Here is a 15,045-nt window from a genome sequence, read left to right as displayed (position 1 = left end):
AAGACATATTCTATCATTTTTAAATCTCAAAATTTTGTCAAAAAATGAATCTCTATGAAAACAAACTAGTAAAAGGAAGTGTTGAAATTATTAAATAATATTAATGCTATTAATAATTGATGATTTACTATATTCTTGCTACAAAATTAAGACTATTGTTTATTTCTCCACCAAAATACAAAGAAAAGTTATGTAGTTACAACACTATAAGCTTGTGGAATATAAGTTTAAAACGTCTATAGCACCTTAACTTCATCTTGGGTAATTTCCTTACCATTGTTTTCCTTCAACTTAACCTTATTGTTTGCAAGTGCCCATTGAATCAAGATATCCAATGTCTCGTCTTCCTTAACTGATATGTTAAATTCAAAAAATTATCCATTCTTTGTCTTTTGTAAAATTTTCACAAATTCTTGCAGCTTTTCATACATGGCCGAATCTATGTCATACTCTCCCATTAACTTCAAAGCTATAGCCTCTTTCTCAAGCACTTTTAGCTGTTGAACCTACAACCAAATCCGATAAAGAAATATGAATTAAAAATTTTATATTTCTAGTTATCCTGAGTATTTATAATATAGTTTTTGAAATTTATCATGTTAGGATAAGAATGCAAAATAACACTCGGGAGAATAGAACAGAGCTCAATCTTTTCAATTATTTTTGGAAGCAAGTGAGACAAAGCCTTTTTCGGGGGGGGGGGAGTTATCTGTTAAAAAAAGATAAGCACACTAAATATTGTCATGCTTCCACTCATGAAAAAGCTTACAAACCAAGAAGCCCTATGGTATGATGAATTTACTTGATTCTCGATTGCTTCCTTGTACTTAGCTGGCACTTTAACAAGTCTCTTGGAGTTTGATTTTGTTTTAACTTCTTGCATATCTATTGAAATTTCTTTTTATGTGATCTGATTGTTTATATCCAGAAACCATAGGGTGTAAAACTTCTCAAAGTGGGAATTTCTAAAGATAATCAAGTTTACTACTCTAAACCCATCATGTTTAGACTTAGGAATGAATATAAGCATATTATAAGCTTAAGAAATGCAAGAAAAGTTATTTGAAATATTTATTATTATAAAATCTAAAGTCTGCCAACTACCAAGAAAAGAAGCCCATTTGTGTATTAATATTAGCCCACTACAACATAAGCATGACTTGTGTCTATATATTTATCAATAAACCCACTTGCTTTGAGAAATCTTATGCCTTAAACTTTCTCACTATAAGTCTATCCTTATTCTTTTTTAGTATAATTATTAAACGTACATTATACTCTTTGTCAGATATATTGTAATATGTATTTTAATATTTCAAGGTAAATGTTTTCTCTCTTTTAAATGAAAAAGGAGAAAATGTAGTTCCATACCTACATGCCTTCTATGCTTTCAGTGGAAGCAGCGTTGTTTGAGATATCTTTTAAGGCCTACATAGAAAATACAATGGATGGCTTCAATATGTACATTACAATGTTAGCATAGTCATTTATAAGGATTATAATTACACCTTCTTTTTTGTAGACTTCATCTTCCTTATTGTAGAAACTGTGTTTTCTCCCTTTGTTTGATCAAGCACACATGATGTACAAGTAAGTAAAATTGAAGGAAACCAAAGGTTTTAATGCAAATTATCATGTTATTCTCAATAGATTCCTTAACATGAGTTTACACAATGGCATAACCTTATGTTTTCTCAAGTTGAATCCTTTGCCATCCTTTAAAAAAAATTATTTAAAAATGAATTACTAAAAATTGCGTGTATTAACGCGGCTATTTCCTAAAAATCGCGTATATTAACGCAGGTAATTCCTGCAAAACGCGTGTATAAACGTAGCTAAATTATCATACACGCGAACATACATGCGTTTATAAACGCGACGATATGTTTAAACTAAAAATAGCCCGCCTTCCCCAAATAAAGATTTTGAACTAACATATCTGTTCTCTTTTGTTTTCGCCTCTTCCAACAGAAACAAAACCTAAGTGCAAGGAGGGAGCAGAGAAGGAGCACACACGGGAGGAAACCGACCAAGAAAGAAGACTCACTTTTTCAGAGGTGAGTCAGTTTGTCCTTTGCCTTGTCTCCTTCCTCAGATTTGTTTATGCTATTTTCTCTTTGCTTTTTGGGTTTGTCTCCATCCTTTTGCTTTTGTGGTTGCGATTTTGGGTGAACGATTCTGACAGGGGTGATAGTGGGCCTTTTATAAGGACACATTGTCGGAGGTCGGTCGCTTTAATTTTTTTTTTTGCATAGGTCGCGTGTAGACACGCGTGTATAAACGCGTGTATCCTGTCTGCACAGACTGTTCACGCAGATATACACGCGTTTTTGGACGCGTGTATACACGCATTTTTTGACGGGTGTATACACGAGACTGCGTTCCTATTTCTACACGCGTTTCTGGATGGGTGTATACACGAGACTGCGTTTCTATTTCTATGGTTTGCAGGCTGATAGGTGACTTGAATGATGATATTTGTGTGAGTCAAGAGAGCCCATGATGTACATGAGGATTATTTTTACAGATTCTTTATGGATATTCTAGGTTCTTCATCCGATCCATTTGCGTACAGCAATTGGCTGATGGAGATGCTAAATCATTTTGGGCACCATCCAGGGCGTCGAGTCATGGGAGGCAGAGTTCGTAAGTATCTTGTCACTTTATTTGATTGTTTACTTAATTCATTGATTCTATGATTGTTTTAATCTTACAAATTGTGTTGATTTTGATACAGCGACGACGGGTTACGGGGAGGAAGCCCACAACCCACGATACTGCGTATGCTCGCCGGCATAGCAGACGTGACACGTGGGCCATCTTCAGAGCCGAGGGACGTATTACCGACGTGCAGTTTGAGATGGCCATAAGACCATACGGTCGATAGATACTTGAAAACTCTAAACGAATGATTTTGGTTTCTTGAATTACACATATATATACTTATATACTATATATTACTTGAACAGGCACAAGCTGCTGATGATCCACCCGCCGCCACTGCAGAGGGTGGACGTGAGCACTACTCATCGGACATTCCGACCGATGTAAGCTCATCTGAGCACGGAGGGAGCACCGAGTCATCATCTGGTCTGAGTAGTACTCAGACTTATAGTATCACATTCCATATTGAGGATGTGGTTGTATATATTTTTTTGTAAACTGAAGCCATGGGCTCCTTCGAGATATGGACTCCCTTATATATATGTGTGAAATTTTGATAGTAATATTGAATTGTGAATCAATAGTATTACATTCATGTCTGTCTTGAATCGTGTATTGACAATGTATGCATTCATGTCATTCTTGTCTTAATCTTCCTCATGGATATGTTCTTCGTGGATGGTCTAATGCACCAAAAAAAAAATCCAGAGAGTGTTATTGGGTGCTGGAATGCTGGAATAGCATTCAGGCACCATATAGCACTCTCTGGATTTTTTTTTTTGCTCTCTATTCGCATGTATAAACGCGCCAGAACTGCAAAAAGTTGCGTGTATATACGCAAAAAATCTGTAAAACACGCGTGTATAAACGCATCAAATCTGAGAAATACGCGTGTATAAGCGCATCTAAAGTGACAAAACGCGTGTATAGACGCTTGTATCAACGCATCTAAATGCATTTGAACTGACATAACGCGTGTATACGCTCGTGTATGAGCACGTATGAGCACTCCTATACACGCGCTTTTACACGCATGTCTTTGGCCGTGTTGATACATGCGTTGATACATGGGCCCGCTACTTTTTTTCACAAAGTCATTTTTAGCGGCTAGGAGCGCGGGTATGAGCCCGATCCCTTGTAGTGTGATGAAAATATGAAAATCTATTCTTAAATGTTTTCATATAGGAAAATATTGAATACCTATAAAGAGGCACTAGAATAAATTCAAGACAAGGAGAGAAAAAAAGTTTATTCTTTAAATACTTTGAATAGAGCAAATACATTTTCTTTATCTTCTTTAATCAAATCCACTACATAATAATATGTTGGAGCCTTAGAGTACATGCCAAGCGCTTTATTAGGAACACTTCCATCCTTGTGAAATGTATCTTAAACTTTATATTGTTTGATTGTAAAAGGTACTTTAATAGGAAATTTTAACAACTTATACTCTAATTAAATAGCGTTTTACATCAAAATCTTCAAGTCCTTTTGCTAGCTTGCATGTTTGTTCTCCCCAAAGTGTAGGCTTGACTAATATTACTTTCAAGAAAATAAGATGTCACAAAAAGACCTTATCATACTCACCACATGTATTTGAACTACTAGAGAAAAAGTAGAACTTACCAAGCATTCCCCATTTGAAGTGTACTGTGACATTTGAAGATAAACATTTGGCACTTCAATCACTTGCCAAAAAAAATTTCAACAAAGTGAATCTTTAGTGATATGTAATTTTTTTTGGCTTTATAAGAAGTTGATCTAATAGTTGTAAATCCTTTGGCAATAGTATATTCTAGAACCATAGTCTTGATGTCTAAACCATCAATGTTAAGAGTATATACTTTATTTAATCTAAATTTTATTTTTTATTTTTTATTTAAAAGAAGAAGACACTCTTGTATATGTTCCAGGAATTAACAAGTTGTCTACCTCAATGCCTTCTCTCATGTTTACAATCTAAACCCCCCATATTTCATATACATCATGATCCATTATCTTAGAGACAACACTTCACATGCCCACTTGTAGTGTTATTTCGTCAACCATTGGAATGAAATGAAATTCAAGTCATACACCTTGTTGAGACATTCCATATCTGAACTTCACAACATCCACGTTTAGGCAGACAGGTAGCTCAATGTCCTGGCATTGGCTTATTGCATTGGGCACAGCTACATTAGTCGCTGCCACTTTGACGCTAACTAGGTGGTCTAGAACCACGTAAGTGTTGGGTCTAGGCCAGACTCTAACATGAGACATAAAATCATGTGTGATAGGCAACTAGAACTACTTGATTTAGGTAAAAAAATGCATGATTTTTATCATTTTTGAGAGACAAGTGAACTAGTTATACTTCTATAAATTCCCAATACTAATGTTTTAATACAATTAGATCATCATCAACATGTGGTACGACTGATGGAGCTGGTATGATCATCCATCTGTAGAGTGGGCTCAGGGCTATCTAGAATATCTCTTATAAGAGATTGCAATTAGGTCTCCTATGTGAACCACAATTGATTCGATTTAATATTTGGAATTTGTGATACATAAGCTAGTGAAAGTGTAAAGGGTAAATGATGTATTTGATTTGAAGAGAGATGCCGCATGTTGTACTTGGTTTTGTTTACTTAGTACCCCCCCTAAAACTTTTGCTACTACTAATAGAAATGCACTCTTGATTTGACGAATTACAATGTTGACGCTTCATCCTAAAGTTTTAGAATCTTGTATAAGAGTTTCCAAAGTTCCCTATAGGAGTTGAAAAGACATTTCTCTTAAGGATTAGTGTTTGTGGTACGTAAGGTCATGCACTTTGGTACATGTAGAGTACACAATGATTTTTTTCACTTTAAAAAAATGCTCTAAAGTAGTACTTAATATTGATACATGTCTCAAAGGATATTTTATTGTAAAGAATTTAGAAATAAAATTACTCATTATATACGGGAGTAAAATTCATCTTTCGATCTATATTACCGAGATGATTAGGTCTTTACATTGCTAGGATCAATGTATTTCACTTTTTACCTCAAAGAGATTGTACTTAAAGTTGTTGTGATGGTCTTGAGCATGTGATGGTTTTGATTATATGACACCACTTGTAGGACAACAGCTATTTATATCTAATAATATATTGCTACGTGGATGATGGACTATCCCAAGTAATCTTGAGTGCTCAATTTTTGAAAAAAACTAAAAGAGCTCTTTTTTGCATAGCGAGAACTTATTGATATCAAGTGTGGCTCAAGGTACATGCATTAAAGAAAGTTTTGAGCTCATAATTAATCTAAAAATCATTTTTGACACCAATTATTTAATAAAATTTAATGCCACTAATAAGGTATTATAAAAAAATCATTTGATTTTATTGGATTGTACAAGTACTCTTATTTTTTAGTTTTCCAATAATTTTGATCATTTAGAAAGTATTGGTTTTCAAGTTTTGAAATAGTTTGCTTTCTTCAAGTCCAAATTTTGCATAATTTATTACCGTGATATTTAATAAAGATTTCAAAATGATTGTTTCATTGAAACTTTCTAAGTCTAAGAACCATACTCTATCTTTATGTATACATAACATTGCATTAGCAACAAAATATTAATATCTTAAAAAACATAACCTCCATTGATGCTTTAAAATTTAATATGGATAGAAAGAAGTTTGAGAAAATCAAGGTGTACATTATGAGAAAGTAGAAGTTATCATTTTATGTCTTATCTTTCATTCCTAGATTTAAAAAACACCTTCTTCACAAACCCATTAAGATATTTTTAGATAGAATTTTAAAAGCTCTTCCATTAAGATACAATTAAGATACAATAAAATTTAACTAGGCACACTAGAGAAAAGTGTTATGCTAGATCTAGTATTTATCTAAGAAGAAAAGAATGACCTTTTGTATTGAAAAATCAAGCTACTTTCAAGAATTCACCAAAAATCTTTTAGCCATGATTAAAGTTTCAACTATCAAAGACTTGTATTAAGTATTCCAGTATTCCTCTAGGAACATGAGTAGGAAATAACACCCATGTTTTTTAACTTTGCCAGCATATCATTCTTTATTTTTTTTAGTATTTCAGTGCTGCTAATATTTCACTTTACAACTCTAGTCTTCTCTATTTTCATCTTTGAACAAGTCTTCTCTATTTTTTACTTTAAAGATTGGAGATACTTATTTCTTTGCCTAGTGAATATTGGGTTTTTTAGACTACTGATCAGGTTGGAATGCGCTGATAGTTGTGAATCTGTAGATTTGACCTAGAGAAGAATAGAGGCAAATACTAGATCAGGTATGTTGCAATCATGGTAATATGGTACAAAAACATAACTAGGAGGAAATAACACCCATGTTTTTCAACTTCCCCTCATTTTTTGCACTTTTTTATAGTTTTTTGTGTTGCTATTATTTCACTCTACAAATCTAGTCTTCTCTATTTTCATCTTTAAAGAAGACATCTCTATTTTTGATTTTGAAGATTGGAGCATCAAGTTTCCTACTTGTTTATTTGCTTAGTGAAGATTAGTGTTTGGAGACCATTGAGGCTGGGAACCTGTGCAGAGTTGTGAATCTATAGATCGCTCCTAGATAAGAATAAAGGCAAATATTAGATCAAGTATGCTGCAATCATTGTAATATTATACACAAACATAAGGCCCAGGAAAGAGAACCCATGTTTTTCAACATCCCCCACATTTTTATGCACTTTTGGTAGTCTTGTGTGCTGTTAATATTTCACATACAAATCTAGTCTTCTCTATTTTTGACTTCTTTATTTTCATCTTTGAAGTAGACATCTCTATTTTCAACTTTGAACATTGTCAAGTGTCCTACTTGTTTCTTTTCATAGTGAAGATTGGGTTTTGTATACCGTTGAGGTTGGGGATGTATAGATAGTAATCTACAGATTTTTCCCAGAAGAACAAATGCAAGTACTAAATCGGGTATGTTGTAGTGATTGTAATATTATATGACTTCGTTTATTATTCTAGAAAAGTTTATATGATACAAACTTAGTGTTGATAAATATATTAACAAGAATGTAATTTGTTTTTGGACCACTGAACTTAATAAGAACAAATGCAAGTACTAAATCAGGTATGCTGTAGTGATTGTAATATTATATGACTTCGTTTATTATTCTAGAAAAGTTTATATGATACTAACTTAGTGTTGATAAATATATTAACAAGAATGTAATTTGTTTTTGGACCACTTAACTTGATAAGAATCAAGGTATCTGTTTATTATCTTCATATTTGTCTTTTGTATTTAGATTCAACACCATGGAATTTGAATCATTGGACAAAGTCCTATCAAGGGATGTTTCTCAAGTTGTATAGTTTATGAAAGAGTTCATTGGGTTTGATAACTACTCCACAAGCAAAAAATGCATTAAATAAATGGAAGAAGTTTACTTTACATGTCACAAGTAGCTTGGAAAGACTTGGGAATAACCATAAGTGGTCATAGGCATGCTCTCTATATTTGGGCACAAGGAAGCTTAATTAAGAAAAATACTATTTTGTGTGCTCAGAGGAGGGTTTCTCTTCAGTCGATGAGCAATAAGATGACTTATAACAGTGATGAGGATGATCATAGTGTTGATGTGTTAAAAGAAAGAAAAGACACTTGCAAATCTATCCTTCCATAGTGCCAGGAAAAGAAAAGGAAAACTAAATTTGGTTGGGAAAGCTTATCTAAAAGAAAACTATGGTGGGCAACATCGAGCCTTCAATAATAGAAACCTCGAACATACTAGAAAATGATTTGATGACGACATTGGTTCAGACACAAAAAAAGAGTTTGCATCCACAAACCTAAAAGTGGATGTAACTTTAAAAGATCAAATTGTCAAATTAATTTAAGATCAAAAAAAGGAATTAGAGCCATTACACATATTGCATGAAACACATTATATGGGTGTGTAGAAGATCAACGACAAGGTGGTTCATTATAGACATTATTTACCGTCTTCAAAGATTAAAACATTATCAAAACAAATATCACAATGCAAAAGTAGCAGTTACAAAACATTGCAAAAAAAATTTGAAGTCATGCTAGGGGCTGAAGGTGTGTCAGAAGAGGCAAGACAAATAGCACAAGACAACCGCAACAATAGATAGAATCTATATTTTTTTCAAGTGATAACAATCATGTTCTAAGAGATCAGATGTTCATAGAGAGACTGGAAATAATGGGTCCATCCAAATATATTTCTCTAAGGATATTGATTGTGAATGCTAAGCAGGTTAGTTCCTAAGTCTATCCTAAATCCAAAAACTCATCTGCATCTAGACATCACTACACTTAACACAAGATTGAATAATGAATAGATATAGATATGTAGAATAAAAAAAAGTAAGACAAAGACTAGCCCATGTTAGCAAGAGCTCTACTCATGATTTAGTCATGCAACTCTCTTGTCTTCCTATTAAGTATTGTTCCTCCTCTTTGGGCCCAAGTAGACCCAATATGGTTTTTGAACTATCCAGACGATAATGCACTCCTTCCCTACAATATTGGCCGGGTACACCAAGTCTAATCTAACCCCTTTTCTGACTAACTCCTCCCATTTTCCTTTACACATACATGGGTACTACTCATTCTTCAAGAAGCTGTTATAACTTTGTTAAAAAACAAGAAGGCTCAGTTTGTTAGTCCCAACAGAAATCTCGATGGCCAAACGGGCTGATTGGATCAACGTCTGGCGATCACGGTGGATATTGTGCCAGTAGAGCGAGCCCACAATTGCTGTTATGAAAACATTTGTGTGGTGGGATTGCCTCTGAGTCTGGATCCTCAAGTCCAGACGCCTTATGGCCTTATCCAACCACCTTTGGTACCTCCTATGTTTATATACCCCTTGAGAAAAACTTGATGGGGCTATCCTAGGCATATCTTGGCTCATAAGCCCTCTTCCTACTACTTACCCATGCATGCCCAATGCTTGTTCTCTCATCGGCCCCTCAAAACTACACATCAATGGGCCATGCCTCAAGATACCTTGCCCTTGCCCTCTTCATTGTCATGCTTGCTGTGAAGGCATGGGGCTCTGTTTGCTCTGGGGTGATGATTCCTTCTTTGAAGAGAGTTTGCTAATGTTCCTTAGGCCTTCTTTCCTTGCCCCGAACACATTTCCACCCATATGGAGGCATTCCTATAGGTTTTGCCTTAATCAACCCCCTTCCCCTTTCTTATTGGTGACTCCATTAGCGATGGGCATTAGCGGATTCACTCTTTGAATGAGTTGTTGCCTACTAACACGGATCTGTGACTCATAAGAGCACGGTGATTCCACGCACTACTCTACATCTGAGGGAGGGGCTTCTTCCCTGTCCTAATGCTCCTTCCTGAGAGCTGCTTTGACCCTGTCCCTTTGTCTTAGACGCTGTCCTGATGCTGAAACACTGTTAGAAAACACTGTTGTTCCCTCGACGTGTTGTAGTGGGTGGGCGAGGGCGATCAGGCTCAATAACAGCATGTGCAAGGGAGAGAAATGGTTGGCTTGCCGTCATGTCACATCTAGTATTGATGATGGCATGTTGTGTAGCTTGCATGCTTAATAGTAGACCCTTCTCTTGCTCAAGTTCATTTACATAGTCCTCGAGATTTTTGAGGTGTTGATGGGTGTGCTCAAGGATAGTCACCTTATAGACCTTCTGCCAAGCATCAAAGGAACACAAAATCAACGATAGAACGGCATGAAGAAAAAGTACTTGTAGTAGTGTGCATGCATTAGTAAAGACACTTCTCTTGAATGAATAGAGAGTTCAAAGTGCACAATAGATTGATCATCTTAAGTGGGTTCATTGATAACGAGTCCCTTCTTCGTGGTATCTATAATGAGTTGCCAGTTTTATACTTGGGAATCATCACATCTTTATTCTCTTTATTCACCAATACATACACACATTCCTTTAAACATTATTTATTTTTTTAACTATATATACACCAATTCAAAATTATCGAAACCGCAAAATACCTCATTTTGCATTCTAGTGTTGAACATGTGTCAACATTTATGCATTATATACAAGTAAATTCCTTTTCATTTCCTTTTATGTGATGAAACTCCCTAATTTGTGACTATTTTGGTCTTACAAGCTACAATATCACTATTTTTAAAATAAGTTTATAGGGTTCTCTCATTGAATAGATTTCTGTTGTGAATTTCCAATTTTTCTATAGTTTATGCCATTGCAACTATCATTTTACTAACAGCGTATATGATGTAGCCCTTGTACCACTCATCCATATTTGTACATATTAGAAAACTTAATTTTAAAAAGATAACTCCAAAAACAAAGCACAAGTGCTTTTGAGTTTTTAAGCGTAAAAGCTCTTACAAAAAATATAGCAAGCTACTGAAAGAATATGGAATTCTCAGAGCTCTCTCTCTCCGCTAACTATGACATAACGTTAGAGTGAATTGAAAGAAGCCTGTTGCCTAAAGGGCTGACTCTGATCTTTTTAAATTTATTTTCAAGAAGGCACAAGAGATAAATGCATCATGATTAGTAGTTGGCTCAATCTTTTATTAGTGATGGTGGCTTATACCGTAAACTAGTAATTGTCCAACATAAGGAGAATGTGCATGATTGCATGGAGCTCTTCGATAGGGGCCATAGGGCCAATACTTTCACGGCTTTTCCCTTTCTCTCGATCAAGTTAGGCTTAAATGTCTCCACCACTCCTCGATTTCTAATATCTCGTCAAAACTTGGTGTGACATTTTCCCTATCCTGCGTTTCCAAAGCCAATTAGAGTTATTTCAAATAATCATCTTAAAGACGAGAGACCAATATCCATCATCTTAGAAAGCACCTACCTTATATTTTGCCAAGAGCTTGGCATTGAGGTTACCACTGTTCTCAGAAAACTCGGACTCCATGTGAATGCAGTGAAGCTTCTTTTGTTTAAGGGCATTAAGAACCTTGATGATCGTATCATTAGCTGCTGCTAATTGGATTGTTATGCTCAAGTTGAGCTGAAAAAGAGGTGGTTGGCCATTGGCAGCATGATGGCAAGTCACAATTTTTTCTGTTAGGGGATCCGTAGAAGGCAGTAACCAGCAAGTGAAGGTGTTTGGTGGGCAAGGGGGATCAGGGTCAACAAGAGCATGTGCAGGGGAGAGAAACGGTTGGCTTGTTGCCGTGTCACAGCTAGTATTGACGATGGCATGTTGTGTAGCTTGCATGCTTATTAGTAGACCCTTCTTTTGCTCGAGTTCATCTACATGGTCCTGGAGCTTTTTGAGGTGTTGACGGGTGTGCTCAAGGATAGCCACCTTATCGACCTTCTGCCAGACATCCAAGGAACACAAAATGAACGCCATGCATAGAAAGGCAGGAAGAAAAAGTACTTGTCATAGTGTGGATGCATTAGTAAAGACACTAGTCTTGAAGAATGGAGAGCTAAGAGTGGCCAACAGGTTGATCATTTTCAGTGGGTTCACTAATAACGAGTCCCTTCATCATGGTATCTATAATGAGTTGTCAGCTTTATATGTGGGAATCCTTGCATCTTTCTTCACTAGTACATACACAAGGTCCTTTTAACATTATTTGTTTTTTTTAAATGTATATACACCAATTCCAAATGCAAACCCCAAAGTACCTCATATTGTGCATTCAACTGTTGTAGACTTGTCAACATTCGTGCATTATATACGAGTAGATTCCTTTTTATTTTTTATATACGAGTAGATTCCTTTTTATTTCCTTTTATATTTCACACGTGATATATCACTTTTTAAAAACCAACCTTACAGGATTCTCCCATTTGAATAGATTTCTGCTGTGAATTTCCAGTTTTTCTGTGTTTTATGCCATTAGTACTATCATTTTACTTACAGCGTAGCTATTGATTAGTGTGTACCTTGTGGGTACAGTTTCGCAGTACCAGAGTTCTGAGAGCTTTGAAGCTGTCACTTTGTCTTCGCCTCCGCTCGCGTTCTACGATCATATGTTTCCTAGCCACTTCATTTTGCTGCAGTGCAGTGGCTGGCGAGTTTCCTCTGGCACCACCAGGCGCTGAGCATAGTATTGCTCTTGACTCACTACCCAGCTTCGGAAGAAAACAGAAGAGACATCTCTTTAGAAGGGAATTAGACCTTGGAGTATAATTGGCCTGCATTTGTGTATCTCTGTCATGTGATTGTACTGGTGTCCAAGGCTTGAATCCAGCACGACTTGATACGGTTGAGCCACGGTTGCAGGCCATCAAGAGATCATCGTTAGGAGAAGTATAATCAATAAAAGTAGCTCCGCTTATAATTTGTGTTGATAAATGGCTGGCATAAATATTGGAGAGAGAGGTTTGGGGAGGAGAGATAGATAGACTTGACGTAGAGTAGCTGCGAGGTGAAACATGTTGATCAGAAATGATGGCTGCTGGGTGATCAAGGCTGGCTAGTGCAGTTGTGCTCGCTGTATTCATGTCTATATTGTGCATTTGCTTAAGAATATCTGCAATCTCAAGATCAACCATAGTTGAGCTAATTGATGTCATGTTATGCAGCCACGATACGTCACCAGTGGTACTACCACTGTTGGCGTTCATATAAGAGCTGAGTGAAGAGCTACAGGAGGTAGAGTAGTAAGAATCTGCAATATTCCGCTGCAACTGTGTATCTGGCTCCTTCAAAAAAAAGAGGTCTCTAGTAGGCCCATTAACGATCACGTGAAGTATTTGAGCCAGCAATTCATCATTTTCTGGCACCTGCGGCCATCACAATGCAATTAGCAAGCTTCAACAAGGTGATAATATAAGTGATATTTACGACTCTAAGATGCATATGGGATGCGAAAAGGTGCATTATTCTCACAGATTAGATCAATTTGACAAGGAGGAGTCAAGAGCTGCCCCTTGCGGGATAATCGATCTTATCTGACAATTTTAACATTGAAATTCTAACAAATACTAATTACCAAGTCTGTGGTGCCCAGCTCCAGCACTCCTGCCTCGTGTAAGGGTATGCAAACCACAGTCTGAGAAAACAAGAGAAAAGGGTAATTAACACCTGTATTTGCTGATGCTTAGTTTGGGAAGTGTGATCAATTACGTGATGAGTTCATCCGTTGTGATGATGATAACGTGGTATTGATGAGCGCGCGCAAAGGCGCCGGCCCAAAGAAGTTTGGATTAAATGTTAGCACATTAACCGTAACACATCTCAAAAAGAACCTAAAAACGCTAAGCACTAGCTCGGGTGCAATAGCTAGATAGACTATAAGCCTTCTGATATATTGAAGGTAATCACCTCGAAAATCTGTATTTGTAAATCAGGAGGAGATGGGTTCTGCACATTACTCATTGATGCGATTTGCAGCAAGAGTTCCTCCCCAGACGCCCATCGATGCCTCTTGGTTAGCATTGATAGTCCAGCTATTCTGCATATCAACAGAAAATAATAAACGCGATTTAGGAGCGCACACAAAGTGGATATTTGGCTGAAAGGTACTTGAATTAATGAAGCGGTTCCGTTACTATGGTATATATGATCTGTCTTACCCCACGCCCAAAGGAAGGAAGCACTGTCTGTAATATCGCTGCAAGAGGAGTCCAATGCGAGCTTTGTAATTATTGTCTGGATCCGAACTACAGCTTAATTGGCCGGCTCCACTGGCAATATAACAATTGGCTGCTGATCTGTTGACATCACCGCTGCTCCAAACCAGTCTGCAATATTACAATTTACACTGCTGTGTGATTAGCGATATTCAATCGAAGTCCACTATATAATTACTGCATCTCGGCACTAGCTCGCCGCGAATTAATTTTAATTATTGCACTAGGAAAACAATAATGGGAGAAATCAGTGTATCTAACCCTGGCGAGTTGGGCACGGAGACTTCTCTCCAAAGCGTGTAGTAAGACCAGCCTAAGCGTTGCAGGAGCTGCTGAGCTTGAAAAGCCGATAATGTGAAACGCTGGGGTTCGAAAGGATTAATTGGCCAGTCATGATTGTGTGCAGGCTGATCATCATCCATATTAGGTTGCCGGGCGCAGGAATATTGGGCTTAATAATTTAATTGTGTCGATTATCTCTCACAGCAATAGGGCGGGCGGCTGTGGAATCAGTGAAGGACAGAGAGAGAGAAGGGGGAAGCAGCGGCTTTTATACCGCCTGCTGAATTCCCAACCGGGTTGACGGAGTCGTGACATCGCAATGATCGCATCCCAGCAAAAGCGTACTTTACTACTACGCGCTCCCTTGACCAGGCACGTGTATATTTCCACCAACCACAGACCGCCATGTCAGCAAAGCTAGCCAGGTCACGGGACCAAGCGATCATTGCTGGCTCATGAGGTCCGGCCCGGGATACGAAGCGATGATGCCAGCAGCTTTTTTGCGACAAATGCAAATGTCAGAT

At 36.9% G+C, this 15,045-nt stretch overlaps 1 protein-coding gene across 2 annotated transcripts; it reads right to left on the bottom strand.

Annotated features, from left to right (window-relative positions):
* Positions 1 to 10,975: 10,975 nt before the first annotated feature.
* Positions 10,976 to 14,783, bottom strand: LOC147631822 (uncharacterized). Of its 2 annotated transcripts, none has more exons than XM_086808365.1 (7): positions 14,501 to 14,783; positions 14,183 to 14,350; positions 13,932 to 14,061; positions 13,600 to 13,659; positions 12,548 to 13,390; positions 11,499 to 11,966; positions 10,976 to 11,412 (listed from the first exon to the last, which is right to left on the bottom strand). In XM_086808365.1, exons 1-7 carry the CDS (start codon positions 14,659 to 14,661, stop codon positions 11,335 to 11,337), a joined length of 1,908 nt encoding a protein of 635 aa, XP_086664491.1. In that variant the 5' UTR covers positions 14,662 to 14,783; the 3' UTR covers positions 10,976 to 11,334. The 2 variants fall into 2 exon arrangements, with proteins under 2 accessions (XP_086664491.1, XP_086664490.1); XM_086808364.1 differs by having other exon boundaries at positions 11,499 to 11,969; positions 14,501 to 14,782.
* Positions 14,784 to 15,045: the final 262 nt, after the last annotated feature.

The sequence above is a fragment of the Cibotium barometz genome, chromosome 14 (genome assembly GCF_041138505.1).
Source record: "Cibotium barometz isolate CiBa-2024 chromosome 14, ASM4113850v1, whole genome shotgun sequence".
In the NCBI taxonomy this organism is placed as follows: Eukaryota; Viridiplantae; Streptophyta; class Polypodiopsida; order Cyatheales; family Cibotiaceae; genus Cibotium; species Cibotium barometz.
The sequence above is the reverse complement of the archived record's forward strand: the minus strand, read 5'-3'. Positions and strand labels throughout refer to the sequence as shown.

Excerpts from the sequence above, each read along its gene's own strand:
- LOC147631822 (XM_086808364.1), bottom strand. The coding sequence starts at position 14,661 with ATGGATGATGATCAGCCTGCACACAATCATGACTGGCCAATTAATCCT. Across the intron at positions 13,391-13,599 it reads AGCTGGGCACCACAGACTTG|GTGCCAGAAAATGATGAATT; the intron begins GTAATTAGTATT and ends TGATGGCCGCAG. Across the intron at positions 11,970-12,547 it reads TGCGAAACTGTACCCACAAG|AAGGTCGATAAGGTGGCTAT; the intron begins GTACACACTAAT and ends GATGTCTGGCAG.